The sequence below is a fragment of the Gavialis gangeticus genome, unplaced genomic scaffold (assembly GCF_001723915.1).
Source record: "Gavialis gangeticus isolate Ggan-Ray unplaced genomic scaffold, GavGan_comp1, whole genome shotgun sequence".
NCBI lineage: Eukaryota > Metazoa > Chordata > Crocodylia > Gavialidae > Gavialis > Gavialis gangeticus.
Window position 1 is genome coordinate 28809150 of NW_017729026.1, and position 15115 is coordinate 28824264.

The 15115-nt window shown below is 40.0% G+C and overlaps 1 protein-coding gene across 1 annotated transcript in view; it reads left to right on the plus strand.

Annotated features, from left to right (window-relative positions):
• The window catches only part of CD164 (CD164 molecule), a 15914-nt gene extending 4544 nt beyond the window's left edge, over positions 1-11370 (plus strand). Inside the window, exons 3-7 of the mRNA XM_019520229.1 lie at positions 329-418; positions 1878-1979; positions 3989-4045; positions 5900-5992; positions 8381-11370. Coding sequence (XP_019375774.1) covers positions 329-418; positions 1878-1979; positions 3989-4045; positions 5900-5992; positions 8381-8544 — 506 coding nt within the window. The 3' untranslated portion in view covers positions 8545-11370. The remainder of the gene's footprint in view (positions 1-328; positions 419-1877; positions 1980-3988; positions 4046-5899; positions 5993-8380) is intronic.
• The last annotated feature ends 3745 nt before the right edge of the window (positions 11371-15115 follow it).

The following is a 15115-nucleotide window of genomic DNA, read 5'->3' on the forward strand; positions in this document are numbered from 1 at the left end:
CCCCCCCCCCCCCCCCCCCCCAGCCAATCTCGCTGACCAGAGGAGGGGGCCCCATCATCCGCCCCCACAGCGGATTGCGCCACTCTGGGAAGTGCTGCCTGTCAGGGGGTGCACCCCCTATGTGTCACCATTGCTAGAGGATGCTTTTTCCTCTGAGAGTTAAGAATTGGAAAATGCATGGTATTCCTGAGACTTGCTGCAGGGTGGTTTAGAGGATCTACTGCTAATTCTTACATAATCTAAAGTTAAGGCTTCTGGTTCAAAACTGGTACAAAGCTGTTTTCTGTGAAAGGTGTAAAATGGCCTATGATTTATTTTTGTTTTTCAGATACTTGTGCAGACTTTCAGAACTGCAGTTCTTGCATTGATGATGCAATCTCAAGTCAACTACATTGCAAGTGGATTAATTGCAGCGAAGGTAAACAGCAGTAAAAACTAGGGATCTTTTGGAGGGGGGAGTGTTTTTGGTTGTATTTTTTCAGAATGTACTTCTATATACAGAATACATATTTCTGTCTCTGAAATCACTGTGGGGGTTTAATGGTGGTAAAGGATAAATTATGATGGATAACATAGTGTTGCCAGATTGATGACATACCAACTACAAATGCTTTAATAAGCTTGACAAAACTTCTAGTTTTAAACTGTTACCCAGAGACAGTTGTATACGCCTACAAAACCTAACCACAACCAGATTTCTTTTCAAGGCTTGCTGACCTAACAAAATACCTGAGGCAACATGGCAGGAGTTTCCTAGTTGCCTAGCAGACTCTTCAAACAAAATGAATAATTTGGCCTTGCTAGTAGTTATGCTGTTGATGGACTTTAAAGCAGACAAGCGTTCTGTAACTACAGTTCTCCCCTTGGGATTATTTTATGAACTAATCAAATCCATTCCTGGTGAACTTGGTTGCAGCAAGAGAAGAAAATTGGGCAGCATGCCAATCAATCTGTTACATGAGCTAGTCTTAAGAGTACAGTTGGAACTTAAGACCCCATTATACTAGCCACTGTACAAATGTGTAATGAAGTGCTTCTTGTCCTGTCCTGGGTGTGGATCTTAGGATGAGGTGCAGGATGGAGGAAACAAGAAGAAAGCATAGGGGTAACAGTGACATGTTAACACTTATTTATATAGACTACTCTTTGTGGAGAGAGACTCCACAGTTAATGAAAAGCAGATCTCCCTGTTAATATTTAGGTTCTTCTCAATAAGTTCTGCTTTAAATTCTGCACATGTGCACTATGACTAGCAGGACTGTCACAAATTTGAGGTGTTTTGAACAGCTTGTTAGAGATGTTTATGAAGATCTAGTGTTCTAAATCTTTTGAAACTTAGGTTATATTGGCACCAGTGGGCTATATTTTACTTATGTTGGGCAGTTGTCTTGATTGAGCAGATCCAGGTATCTCTATTTTTTTTTTTTAAACTTGTGTTTATTTTATCTGATTCTCAGCCTAGCATTTGTATAAGCACTCATGTAGACAGCAAACTCAAACCTTAGGGTCATTAAGCATACACCTCATTTAAATAGTAATCCTGTCCAATGATACAATTTTGAACATAATAAAGATGTCTACAAAAGCTTTTTTCTTTTTTTACTTGGGGGCGGGGGGGTTCCTCCTGAAAAGATGTATATTAATGAGCAATGATTTCCAGTACTTTTCTAGGGGAAGACTGAGGAAGATGACTTTGTTTGTTTGTTTGTTTGTTTGTTTGTTTGTTTGTTTGTTTGTTTGTTTGTTTGTTTGTTTGTTTGTTTGTTTGTTTGTTTGTTTGTTTGTTTGTAAAGCACAATATTAAGTTAAATTTACTTTAAAAGCATAGCAGCATGTTTTACTTCCTTTTTAATGTGTTTTTTTTTCTCTTTTGGCAGGACTAAATAATTCCTGTGTAAATGCAACTGAATTCAATTCAACAGAGTTTGCCAACTGTACTGGTGTTCTTCATTGTGATGGTAATTATTCCGGTATTACTTACTTTATCTGTCCTAGACAGTCTTCCTGCTGTTTAGAACCCTATTCCAGTAGTTCATCAGTCTGCTAGTACAACACACAAATTGCACAGGCAAGCAAGTTGTATGCGAGCTTACAGTGAAATGTGTTGCAAACTGTAATGCAGGTTTTGAGTACACATCTATTATGTACATATTGTTGTGGCTTCTTATTAAGAAGCCTACTTCATTTAAAAAAAAAAAAAAAAAGTTCAAGTCCATCTGGTTATCTTAGTCTTTTTTTATGACCTTGTTGAATGTACACAGTTTTATGTCTGGCTGCTTTTTTCATTGGAATATGTTATATCTGAAAAAAGTGGGTCACTAGTGTGTTCTTTAGGATGATGAGCCTCCTGGGATCCCAGTGTGTCACAAAATGCTAAAATGTCCATTTGTTTCCATCTGGAGTATAAGTGGATATTTCCTAAACCTCTAGCTTTCACTTTTACTTGGTGTTAGTGTGGTTATCCATGTAGAGTTGAAGTACAGGAGCTGGCTTCCTGAACTAGGGACTTCAATGCTCAATTGAACATCTGTTTACTCGCACCCCCTGCATATCATGTTTGCAGAAGCAAATGTAAATCACTGTTGGATTGCTTCTCTGAAAGCCCTGCAATTTCAGGCTTTGTTTTAGGGCTGACTAAAACTGGCCCTTTCATAACCAAAATCTTTTCTTAGTAAGTATTAAGTTATTGAGTGGAACTAAGATTTTCATTGTTCCACTCTGCCTACCTCTGGCTTCAAAGTGCTGTATGAGAGCTAGTTTTATTCTAATTTAAACACCAACAGAATTGAAAACCAAAATTTATATATGATGACTTGAGCCAAAAAGAAATCAGTATTTGACTTACTGGTTTCATATTTTAAAGGACTGATAATTAGAGAGAAACTCTTGACTGCATTTCCCCTGGAGTCATTGAGATAAATACATTCTAAGGTTCCATATTTATTTTAGTAACCCACATCCCAGGAAAAGAGCACCCTATTGTCAGGTTAAAGCAGTCTGTCTGGTATGTTAGAAGTTGTGGAACTTCTGTGTATTCCTATTACAAGCTTTCTGAGAGACCTGTTAACTTGGCTTTACTGAGTAATGTTGGGCTCTTGCATTTCCAAGAAAGCTATATCAAAGAAGTTTATTTGGTTCCCCTTAGAGGTATATTAATGAAATTTGCTTCCCCTCTTGTCCTCTCACTCCCCATTTCACTTTAGTCGATATGTACAGCTTGTCTATATAGCAGATTACTTCTACTGACCCAGTTCTTTTTTAAAAAACTCCAGCAACTTATAACTCCTCAGTTAGTTTGTAGCACCTAAAATTTCTGGTAACTAAGCTCTCCTTGAGAGAGACTCTAATTTTTGACCGTTTACGTGGTAGATTTCCTTATTCACTTTAAATTGCAATGAATCAGAACAGGTCTCTGCCCTCGGACTTCCTGTTAAAAACAATGTGAACAATCAAAGCAGACTTTAAGAAGTGCAAAAGGGGGTTTGGTACCTAAATTTATCTCTATAGATCTCTTCTAATCTCCAGATAAGAAATGTGGATGTTACATGGATCTCTTCAGTATCTGGCTTAATCAGCTAGAGTATTGCATCTATAATTGTGCTCAACTTTTTACAGAGAATTCAGGCTTGAACTATATTTAAAATGTGCTTCTGTACTTAGTTTTCTCACGTTTTGATTCTAATGTGTTAATTAATTTGTACACAATTTTTGATAGATTAATTTATTATAAAGTGCATGTTCTCTTTGCTTGAAAAAAAAAATCTGTTTCCCACAATTGTGGCATTCTAAACTCCCTTCCAGTCCTTTTGTTAGAAGCCTTTGTAGAGGCCTCTCTTCCAGAAAACCTTTGTAAGAGGCCTTAGAGTATTTAGCATCTCAGAATGGGGATCTCTAGATTGTGTAGTGATGTTTAACAAGGCTTCAGGGTTTATTATTACAATCCCTTAATGACTAATCTTTTCTTTCTTTCTTTTTTTAAATGGCTGTTCAGTTCCACCCCCCAGTACCACCATGCACACAACTACTGTTACTACCACTACTGCAGGTAGGTAACCTAAGGAAGTACTTGTTGTACTGAACTGTTATCTTGGCTAAATAAGATACATTTAACAGAAATCTGAAACTGGAAACTGAGTAACTGAAAACATTGTAATCTAAAGATAGAGCACATGATAAGGGATGATTTTTTTTTCCATCTTCACGTTAGTAATGAGTAACTGCTGTAGCAAAAGAGTAGCTGCGGTGGGTAAACAGAAGATGAAAGTTTTGGGCTATCCCTCCTAGCATGAGACCATTTGCTTTTTGTAAGTACCTGGAACGAAATACAGAATGTGATAAATTGCAGGCTTGCAAGTTTGTTTTGTTTTTTTTTTTTTAGAGGAGGGGCTAAATACAAGTTCAGTTTGGGAAATACACTTTTAATGAAAATTCTGACTCCTATTTGAATACATCTGTAGTAGTCCTCCCTCCAAAGTAGTCCAGTGGAAAAGCTTACTGAATTGGGCAAGACTGCATGTGGGCATGTGAAAATAGCAAGTCTGACTCTTGTGCTTTGCCCAGATCCTAAAGAATAAATTTTTTTCCAATGGAAAAATTATTTTAGCACTGAAGTTAGATGGGAGGTAAAATGCATTCATAATTTTGGCTGCTTACAGATGTCAGGGGATGGAAAAAAGGGTGCTTTGCTTTACTTTAAGGTTGGCACACCCCTGCACCAAGCTCAGCATGTCTGAAAGAGGTATAGCATTGGTTGGACCTGGCTTGCCCAATGTCTGTATAGCTTGGGTGTTTCAGCAGGGTTCTTTGGCACTCTTACCCAATAGCTGATTCAGTCAGCTTTAGATAAAAGCGCAAAAAAGCACTGCAGTAATGCATGATCTATACAGATGCTGCAGAGCCAGGTCAAACTAACACACTACCTCTTTCGGTAAAGTGCTTTTCCTCTGTTGTGTCTGTCAGCACCCTTTGTTACAAGTATACAGATCTAATGAAAAATGACAGACTAACACTGTCCTACTTGTTACACCACAATCAGGATTTAAAAAAGCCAATCTAGCTATTGGCTTTCTCATATAAGTACACTAGCAAATGGAATGTATTTTTGCATTACTGCATTTTTTCCAATATGTAATGGAGTGGTGCTATCAATAAATGACTTAAGGGGGGTTTTTTAATGGAAGATATCTTTGATTCAAGAACTACTTGGATTGCTCCTTGATAATGCATGTCCTCTGGAGTCGTGACAACTTTAAAATTTGGTATAATACCTATTCCCACACTACCAATACGTCTTCTAATTCCTCAGGACCAAACTTAATTTGTAAAATTGAGTTTTATATCTTTTGTTGCCAAACTTGAAAGCCTTACTGAATTAGACTTTGAATTCAGTAAACTTGAGAAGTTAATAAATTGATTCAGTATGCCTCACTCTTCAGGGCCTATGAGCTCATGATGGGAATCAAAACTATAAACTTCCAGTTGCCTCAATACTTTACATGTTTCAGGTATTAGCACGTTTGCTCATGTCCAAAACAAAATACAGCTGTATCTTCCTTTAGACAAAAAATAAAACAAAATTGCACAATCTAGAATTATTAATAGAGGCTTTCAGGATTCAGGTAACTATACTGCAGCAGGACCATTTAAGCTGTCATCACCCACGTGTTGGCTTTTTAACTTGCAAAGATTTGTATTGCCATACAGCTAAATACCTGTATCTTAAATGTGAACAGTGTGAAATATTAAGGGTGGTTCTTGCTTGAACAAACTAGACCTAAGATTACTTGTACAAGTTCTTCTGTAAAGCTTTTTTGCTGTTTTGTTTTTAACTTTTTTTTTATATAATTGCTTACTAGCAAATCTGTATACTTTGAATTTAAACTGTCTTTTTGTGAAACAGCTAACATCACTAATTCAACTTTACCTGCTTCTCCATCTACTGCACCCCACACTGCTAGCAGTACTTCAGTCACCACAATCACGAGTACACCAGGTAACTTTGTTTTATACTTTTAAGTGACAGTAAAACAAATCTTATGCTATCCAAAGATGAAAACTTTACAAGAAAATAAATATTTATAAGCCTGGGACAAGAAGTACTAAAAATTAATAGCAGCAGATGATCTGAAAGGTGTTATAGCATGCAGATTTGGCTCATTTGTTGCAAGATGTCACTTTGACAGTAACACACCTGCTTGGCAAAACTTCAAATAAATTTGCCACATGAAGCAATTGGGCTTCCTTATGGCCATGTTCATAAATTCTCTAATGCAGTTGTACTTAACTTGGTTGTTTCAGTTGTTTGACTTATGACATAACCATGAAAAGAAGCTTAAAAAAAATCTATGTTGGGATGCAGTAATAGGAACTAGTCCAAGAGGCTATATTTTAAAAACAAACTCAACCTCTAAGTATACCAGAACCTCATGAAGAGCTTTAATAAGGAGGCATTTTTAATTGAACTACCCTTGTGGTGATCACTACAAGCACTTATACACATGCAAGCAGGCTGCTGCATCAGCAGACTCTAACAGAGTTGACTCGAGCTTGTTGGAGCATGTAAATTGATGTTCTCTGGCACCCCCACGCATCATGTGCATCAGCAGCGCAGCCTGCGTCCGTACTGAAAAAACAGCGGCGGTGTGCTTTGAACTAAAACTTATTCAATGTGCTTTAGTTCAAAGCACGCCACTGCCACTTTCTCAGCATGGAGGCACACTGTGCTGCTGATGCATGTGGTGCTGTGCCCTCTTCGTGCAGCTTGCTAATTAAAAGCACCTGGCACCGCATCAGGAGCATATGTAAAATGCTCTACATTGTTAAAGCCCTGTGTGTGATGGCTTGTTAGAGTTCTGTTTAAACAGTGCTATTACAAGCATGTTTTAATGGATGGGTAGACCAGTAAGTTACTGTTATTGGCTTCAATTAAATCTGTTCGTTCATTAGTAGGCAGAAAAATAGTCTAGTGCAAGAAGAATGGGAGTTAGTTTCTTCTTGTGTGGGAGACCTAAGGTGTCTAACTTGTATTCTTTTAAAAAAAAAAAAAAAAGTCTACTAATAAGTGTGAATTTAATTTAACTAGAAATAAACTCATTATTCATGAAACCAGTTAGAAAGTCCATAGCAATTTCAGTTATGCCTTGAATGTTTTGTGTTGTCTGGTCTACAGTAAACATTTTACTGTGAAAGGTCTGTTGCTGATATTTCTTTTAAAAAAAAAAAAAAATAGCTAGTTCTTCACTTCTTTTGCTAGTGGTCTCCTGTGGTGAAGATCTGTGTGGACAGAAATATTTAGGGTGTTGCTCTCACTTGGTTGCATCACTGCTGAGCCGCTGCAGCAGTGACACAGTGCAGTTCCTTCACTGTTGCTTGTGAGCTGCCCTGCTGCTGCTCCAAAAGGTCACTGTTGTTATGCTGGACAGCACAGAGGTGGTGGTGAAGCTGCCATTCAGCCTAGCATGGGACAGATTCTGGGTGGATGCAGCTAAAACTGCCTAGTAATGGCAAGGCGGGGGCCACTTTCCTCTGCACTTAACGGCAGTTTCTGCCCAGGAGCATGGGGTCTGGGCTGGCTGTGCTGCTCAAGCAGGGAGAGGAGGAGCCAGCCTGGCTCCACAGACCCCTGCTGTACCAGACCCCGTGTTCCTGCCCAGCTTTTGCTGCACTCTTTGCTTCTGCTCACTGCTCCACCCCCCACCTCTGCTTGCTTGCCAGCAGCTCTGGCACCACTGCATGGTTCCTGGCTGCAATGCTGGGACCTTAGGAGCAGCTGAGGTGCCCTGCCAGAGCAACAAGCAGGGGGGACAGGTGATGCGGAAGTGGCATGAGAAGCACAGCAGTGGCAGATGGCAGGGGCTCCACCTGCTGCAGGAGGGTGGGCTGTGGGCAAACCCTCCTGCTCCACGCAGCCCCTTACATAATCCACACACCCACACCCTCCCCACATCTCATATACCCACCCTCCCACAATATACGAGAGAAATTTTAATTTTAAGCTGTTATACTATCACCTCCATGTACACTACACAAACGCTTGTAAATCAGGACAAAATTTTTTTTAAAATGAAATTAATCAATGTTGTAGTACATATGTTTTCTTTCGAATATAATTTAGTATTTTTCCGGTTCCAAGGTAGCAAACCCCCTTGCTGAAAGGAGTACTTCTGCAGGGCAAGGGGAGGGACTTCTGGTGGCAAAGGTCAGGGGGTGGGACTTCTGCTCCCAAGATAGTGTCCATGAGTGGAGCTACCCATGCAGCCCTTGATGACTTGCCAAAACTTGGGAAGTGGCCCTCTGCCTAAAATAATTGCCTGCCCCTGTGCTAGATTCTATAATTATGACTGTCTACTCACTAAAAGCTGTGAAATCTTTTCTTTAACAGGCGCAAACACTACAGTGATTCCCCCGAAACCATCTCCACGCAAATCCACATTTGATGCTGCCAGTTTCATTGGTGGTGTTGTCCTTGTGCTGGGTCTGCAGGCTGTAATCTTCTTCCTATACAAATTCTGCAAGTCCAAAGACCGAAACTATCATACTCTTTAGGACCTGCCACTTCATGATGGACTAATAGCCCAATATCTGTAGTTCACTGAACCAAGTTATTTTCTGTCCTTCGTGGAAGACAGCAATTCATAATATCACTTAAATCTCCAAAAGAAGACTGACAGATTTTTTTTTTTTCTTTTGCAACAGTATACTTGGCAAGAGGTGGTGTGAATTATATCTCTGTCAACAGGAATACTTGCGATATGCTGCATGAATACTTATGGCTGTCTTTTTCTTTCTTTTTTTGTTCTTTAGTGGTTGCTGCTGTGGGACTTTTTTTTACCTTGACATGCCAAATGTAGACTTGCAATGATTCTTGTATTAAGTGGCAACGCTATCTTGAGTAAACAATCTCATGATTGTGAAGGCTAATTCAGTCTGCCTTAGATTCAGTATCCCTACACTTCTTCTTATCAAGATGTGAATTACCAGTGACTGACTTCCAGGAATGAAATGCCACATGTGCTAGCTTGTGGCTCTTGTGTGCTGCTAGGAAGGTGAACAACAAAGGGCTTCTAGAAGTAATACTGTGTCTTAATAAAATATCCTCTAAAATGGAATGAAGCAATGACAAATCCATATTTTTCTACATTATAGTAAAAGATACCTAACAGGAAATTGCATTCCAAACTCAAATTTGGACTCTGCCCATTTTCAGCTAAATTATTGTTGGAGATGGGGTGGGGATGAATGATATTCCCTTAAGGGGAAATGAAGACCAGTGCCTTATGAGTAAAAGGTAAATAGCAAACATAAGTGTGTACAACCCTTTTTTTAATCAGTCTCACAGTACTAACCTTAAAGTAAAGCAGAGTACAGGGAAGGTGTTACCATTCCAATTGCAAAATTCACCCAAAAGCTGAAATGTTATTTACTGGTCCCTTTATTAAAAGGTAATAACTAATTTCGAGGAAGGAAGGCTGGGCTATAAGAACAACTAATAGAAGTTTAACTTGTTTATTTTTAATAAATTCTTACTGTTTCTGGCCCATAATAAGGCAACCATAGGAAGGATAACTTTTTCCTTGCTTTAAAAGAACACCGTCTTAAACAACATTTGTGTGTGAAATGCTTATGACAAATTCAAGACTACTTATAACTGAAAATGTAACTTGCACTGTTTACTCTCCCTATGTGCTTTCCTCTGTCCTGCATAAACCAAAAAGGAGGGTAGGGAAGAGAATTGGAAATGATTACTAATTGGTAGGTGTAGTGCTGAAAACAGTGCAACTTGCAAGGCTTTAAATGGTGACCCTTTATCATCTAAGGAAATTCTGCATTAAGTTTTAACACATCACCTGCATGGCTTTTGAATTGGTTACCTAATCTAAAATGTATGGGCTGTAACTTTATATGAAGCAGACTTAAGTGCATTTTTAGTTGTAATAAGTTTTGCTTTCCTTCATTCTTGTAGCTTGAATAGCTTTACTTCTATTATGTTGCCTAAAAAATTGGCTGTATTAAACTAGAGTTTAACAAGCAGTACTGTAACTTTAGGGAATTGCAGGCTAATGCATTCCTAAAAGACAATCAGCTCAGGTTTAAGAGATACAGACTAAACAGCCAACTTTCTAGCAAGTAATGTGCCTGGATTGGATGGTGTATCCTTGGCCTTATTGTAAAACTATTGTCTGTCATTCCCCTTCCCTTCCTGCTAAATCTCCTTGCATTGTTTCATAACTTTAATTGGGCAAATGAACATGCTCTGTGCACTTATTTCTATAAAATTACATGAACTTGTCCCATGTTTTGGAATAGAGCATAAATGTGTCTAAGAGCAATTGAATAATACCTCCATCTGATTGCAGTGAAGTAGTAGATTAGATTATTCCCAGTAGTGCTCCTAATTATTTTATCTAATAATGTTCTTCCTTGCTCTCTAAGGGCTTCAACACTTAATCTTGGAAACTTGCAGCAAAGGCTACCAGACACTTCACAATAAGGAAAAAATACCATGGTTGAACTTGAAGCAAATGGAGAAATACGTATAAAATCCTGCTAAATGCCTCTTTACTCCTGCTGTGCTGATCCTAATTTAGTTCATAAATATGCTGATGAAGCTAACTCAGTCATTTTTTCAAGTGCCTTAAAATTGTTTAAAATCTTTTTGCCTCAAATTTGTTTGAAAAGGATAGGAGAGGTTATTTGCCTTACCTGCTAAAAACCTCTCTTGGTGCCAGCAGTTGCTAGTTTCCAAGACTTTAGGAACCCAGGATCTTGGTGTCACAGATGCCAGTCTTCAGGAAACTCAAATTTTTGTGTTGTAAATCATAGGCTTGTCCTTTGAAAGGTGGTGTGGCCTGCATGGTTGCCTTGCCAAATAAGGCTTTATCAACTTAGATTGATGGCTAGGACTGAGTTGCCTACCATCTGCTCATTTCGGATTGCTATCTTTAACTATGTCCATGGTCACTGCCCCACAAAAAGCAGTGAGTAACAAGTTTCTTGCCAAACAAGTGTCAAGCTAATGTATCCTGGCTACTAGCAAAGGATGTGAAGTAATGAACATACAGTTCTTCTCAGTCTCATATGTTTGAAGCAGAAGGTAGCTTTCTTTCGATCTGTCTCCACAGAGTAGTTTTATTTGCTATCAGGCTGCCCCTTGGCAATCCTCGGTACTGAACTGTAGCAACTTTTAAAGCTATGTCATCTGACTTGTTCCTGAAGTCATCTTGTGCAAATGATATATCAAGCCTGGTATCTTATGAATGTTCCTCACAATGTTGCTATATTGAGTTTGTATTTTGTTTTCAGTGAAAGAAAATGTAAAACAATCTGTAATCACAAAACCAAATTGATAAATAAATTCACTTATTGAATGGATTTTTCTTTCTTACTATACTCAGTTGTAACATGTGCAAGCAGGGGAAAAATTAGGACAAATGTCTTGGTTTTTAAAACCTGTCCTAGCAATCTTGGAATAAAAATCAGCTGCTGTTTATTCAGAGTTTCTAAACTGAAATGGTGCCAGGGAAAGTAACTGGTATATAGCTTACAAGTCCTAAATCATTCACCTTCCACATAAGGAAAGGTCAGAGCACTGCAATCTTTAATCTGGATAAATGAGCACTGTATACTGAAATCCAATGCCCCACTTTATGTAATTGTCTAGAACAATGTTTGGCCATGCACGGCCTACAGCGCTAGAGGGGCTCTGGCAGTGTTCAGAAGCAAGCATTTGACTTCAGGTGACTTGGGTAAGTGAAGAGAATTCCTTCTGGGGGTAGTTACAGAAAGTACATTAAAGTATATTTGCATACCCTATTGGTGCCATATGCACTCCAAGAAGAACTCCTTGTTCTTTTCCCCCCATCTTAAAAAAAAAGGGGGGGGGGCCTAGAGTAACTAACTTTCTAGATACCTGACAGCATTATCCTGAGCACTTGATAGTTAGAAGTCTCAGGTTGTGGCCCTAACCACTGACATGACTTTAAGAAGTGTATGCTCTTGCCGGCTAGATACCTAATGCTGAATTCTACCAACAACATAATTTGCAATGTACAGCATGTTTAGATGCCTTTGTAATTGGTTACAGGCTGTTTCTACTTATGTCCATGTCAAAAGCCTGTTGTAGCTTTAGACTTGTGAGGTAAATGCCAGGGGTGGACTCATTCGCCTTTCCCTATCTACTGGGAGCAGCATCTTTAACTTTTTTTTCCTAATGAAGACAAGAATTGACTCTTCTGTTTCAGGTTCTGAATGTTTAACTCTCCTAAGAAAAGCTTGCTTCCAATGCAGCCCTGATTGCCACTGGGCTGTGGTACTGGCAAAGGGGCACATAGCAGGAGCTGGAGTTGCATCAGGTGCCCTGTGCTAGAACCAGAGCTGTCACTTCTGTGTGCCCTGGACTGCATCAGCCTGCAAGGAGCCTTGCAGCCTGGATCTGGCCCAGGGCACAAGGTGGGTTTGATAACTCTAGTTTAGACTAAATGCTGTTATATTATGGAAGTTAAAAATTACAGAGGGATCTCGCAGCTAAATTCTCCTGAGGAACCTGGAGTCTGTTACTTGTATTCTACAGCAGTGGCTCTCAACCTCTTTTAGACTCCAGGGACCGCTTCCATAACTTGTAAACTGGGTGGTACCTAATTTCAGAAATGCTTATTATAGTGTTGTTTCCTTGCAAGGTGTTGGGGAGGAATAGAGCAGCAGGGCAGGAACAAATGTATTTGCCTTCTCACATGGGCTGGGGAGGTAGGGAGGAAAGAAAGGAGCAATGGGGCAGGGATAAGCCTATATACTTAACTCCTTGTACTTTGCAGTACTTCACTCATCACTGCAGGGTGGCATGGCTCCAGCTAAGAATTGCTCTTCTATAGTTAAGCATTTGATTGTTAGGTATTCAAGAGCCAGCCATGTATTTCATAGACATTAGGGCTGGAAGGGACCTAGAAGATTGAGTCCAGCCCCCCGCCCAAAGGGCAGGAAGTCAGCTGGGGTCATAGGATCCCAGCAAGATAAGCATCCAATTTACTCTTGAAGGTGTTCAGTGTAGGTGCTTGAACCACCTCCGATGGCAGGCTGTTCCAGACCTTGGGGGCTCGGACAGTAAAGAAATTCTTCCTTATGTCCAGTCTGAAACAGTCTTGCAGTAGTTTATGACCGTTTGACCTCATCATCCCTTGGGGCGCTCTGGTGAACAAACGTTCCCCCAGATACTGGTGGTCACCCCGATAAACTTTTAGGTGGCCATCAGATCACCCCTGAGCCTGCACTTTTCCAAGCTAAACAGCCCCATTGCTCTCAGCCTGTCATCGTAAGGTCTGTTTTCCTGACCTCTGATCATGTGCGTGGCTCTTCTCTGGACTCTCTCAAGCTTCTCCACACAGCTCTTGAATTGTGGAGCCCAAAACTGGACACAGTACTCCAGCTGCGGCCTCTCCAAGGCCAAGTACAAGGAGAGAATGATGTCCTGGGATTTGCTTGAGAAGCATCTATGGATGCAAGCCAGTATTTTGGTCGCTTTACTAGCCACAGCATCGCATTGCAGGCTCATGTTCATCTTGTGGTCAATGATGACGCCCAAGTCTCTTTCTTCCATAGTGCTAGCCAGCATAGCACTGCCAAGCCTATGAGGATGCTGCAGGTTTTTCTTCCCAAGGTGGAGAACCCTGCATTTTTTGGTGTTAAACACCATCAGGTTCTTGTCCATGCATTTGCTGAGCCTGTCCAGGTCAGCCTGGATCGCCCACCTGTCTTCTGGTATGGATTCTTTGCCTCAAAGTTTGGTGTCATCGAACTTGGCCAGTCTGCTTCCGACTCCAATCTCCACATCATTGATGAAAATGTTGAACAATATGGGTCCAAGGACAGAGCCTTGGGGGGACCCCACTGGTCACAGGACACCATGATGATTGACTTTTATCAATTACTACCCTCTGGGTCTGACCACGGAGCCAACTTCATCACTGATATCTCTACACAACTTGCCTGCTTGATCAAACTGGGGGGGGGGGGGAAACAGCCACACAAAGCACAAGGATGTGAGGAACATGAATAAGATTACTTCCAGCAAGCTTCTCATGATGAAATCTATTGTTGAAAAATGGATTTATTTTAGGGGTATCCAGAAACACTAGAAGTAAAAGAAAAAGTCAACTTGCATTTGCAAACTGTACTAACAAGACTGAGGTTGTGGACATGGGAACTGGTGCAGCCTGGATGGAAACGAAGACAGCAGTCTCTTTTGGGGGAAACCAGATAACTCCCATCCCACAGTTTTCAAAGAACTGGAGTGTGGCATCAAAGGTTTGGAAGTAAGAATATTCACAGATCTAGCCCAGAATGGACCAAGATGACTGCAGAACAGCACATGTTCCACCTATATTTAATATAGGAGAAATGTTCTCTGATCAACAACAGGCTTGTCTGCATCAGCTTAACAGTATGACTACAGAACAAATTTTGAAAGCAAAAAATAATTCAAAGCATGGTGATTTCAAATATATTAACTGGCACTAGCCATTAAAAGCTGCCTGATGTTAACTGTGCACCTAACAATGTGTTTTACAACCCCTGATAAAAACTGTAGAGTACTTCTTTAGACTTGGGATCCTTACCTTTAATTTGTAAGGGTATAACTTGTTTGCCGGTGCACAAAATTGAGGAGGGGGGGGTTCTAACAGCTCCATAGGTTGAACTGTTTCTACATCACTGATTTGGGATACATGGTCAGAAGTTTGACATCATGACTATATCAACATTAATACTGCCACTAATGATCACAGCTCTTATTCACATGTAGCAGCTTAAAGTAAGCTGCTGGAATGCTGTCTTAGCAAATTAGCTTTGTGTGGATGAGTGCGGGGGGAGGGTGCTGAAGTTATGGTGGAGCATGTGTACTACTTGAGAACAGACATTGACCTAATTTATCCTCATCTCATTCTGTAGTTCCCTTTTCCATCATCATAACTAGTTTTCAGTTATGATGATGGAAAAATACTAATGGGTACTATGTTTTCTCTGGGATTTCCCGTATTAGTGTTTAAAGTTGGTTTGTTTGGTTTTTTTTTTTTTAAAAACTAATTGGTGTAGGCTTGTCAAACATTTACTTCCAGCCATGTTTTGC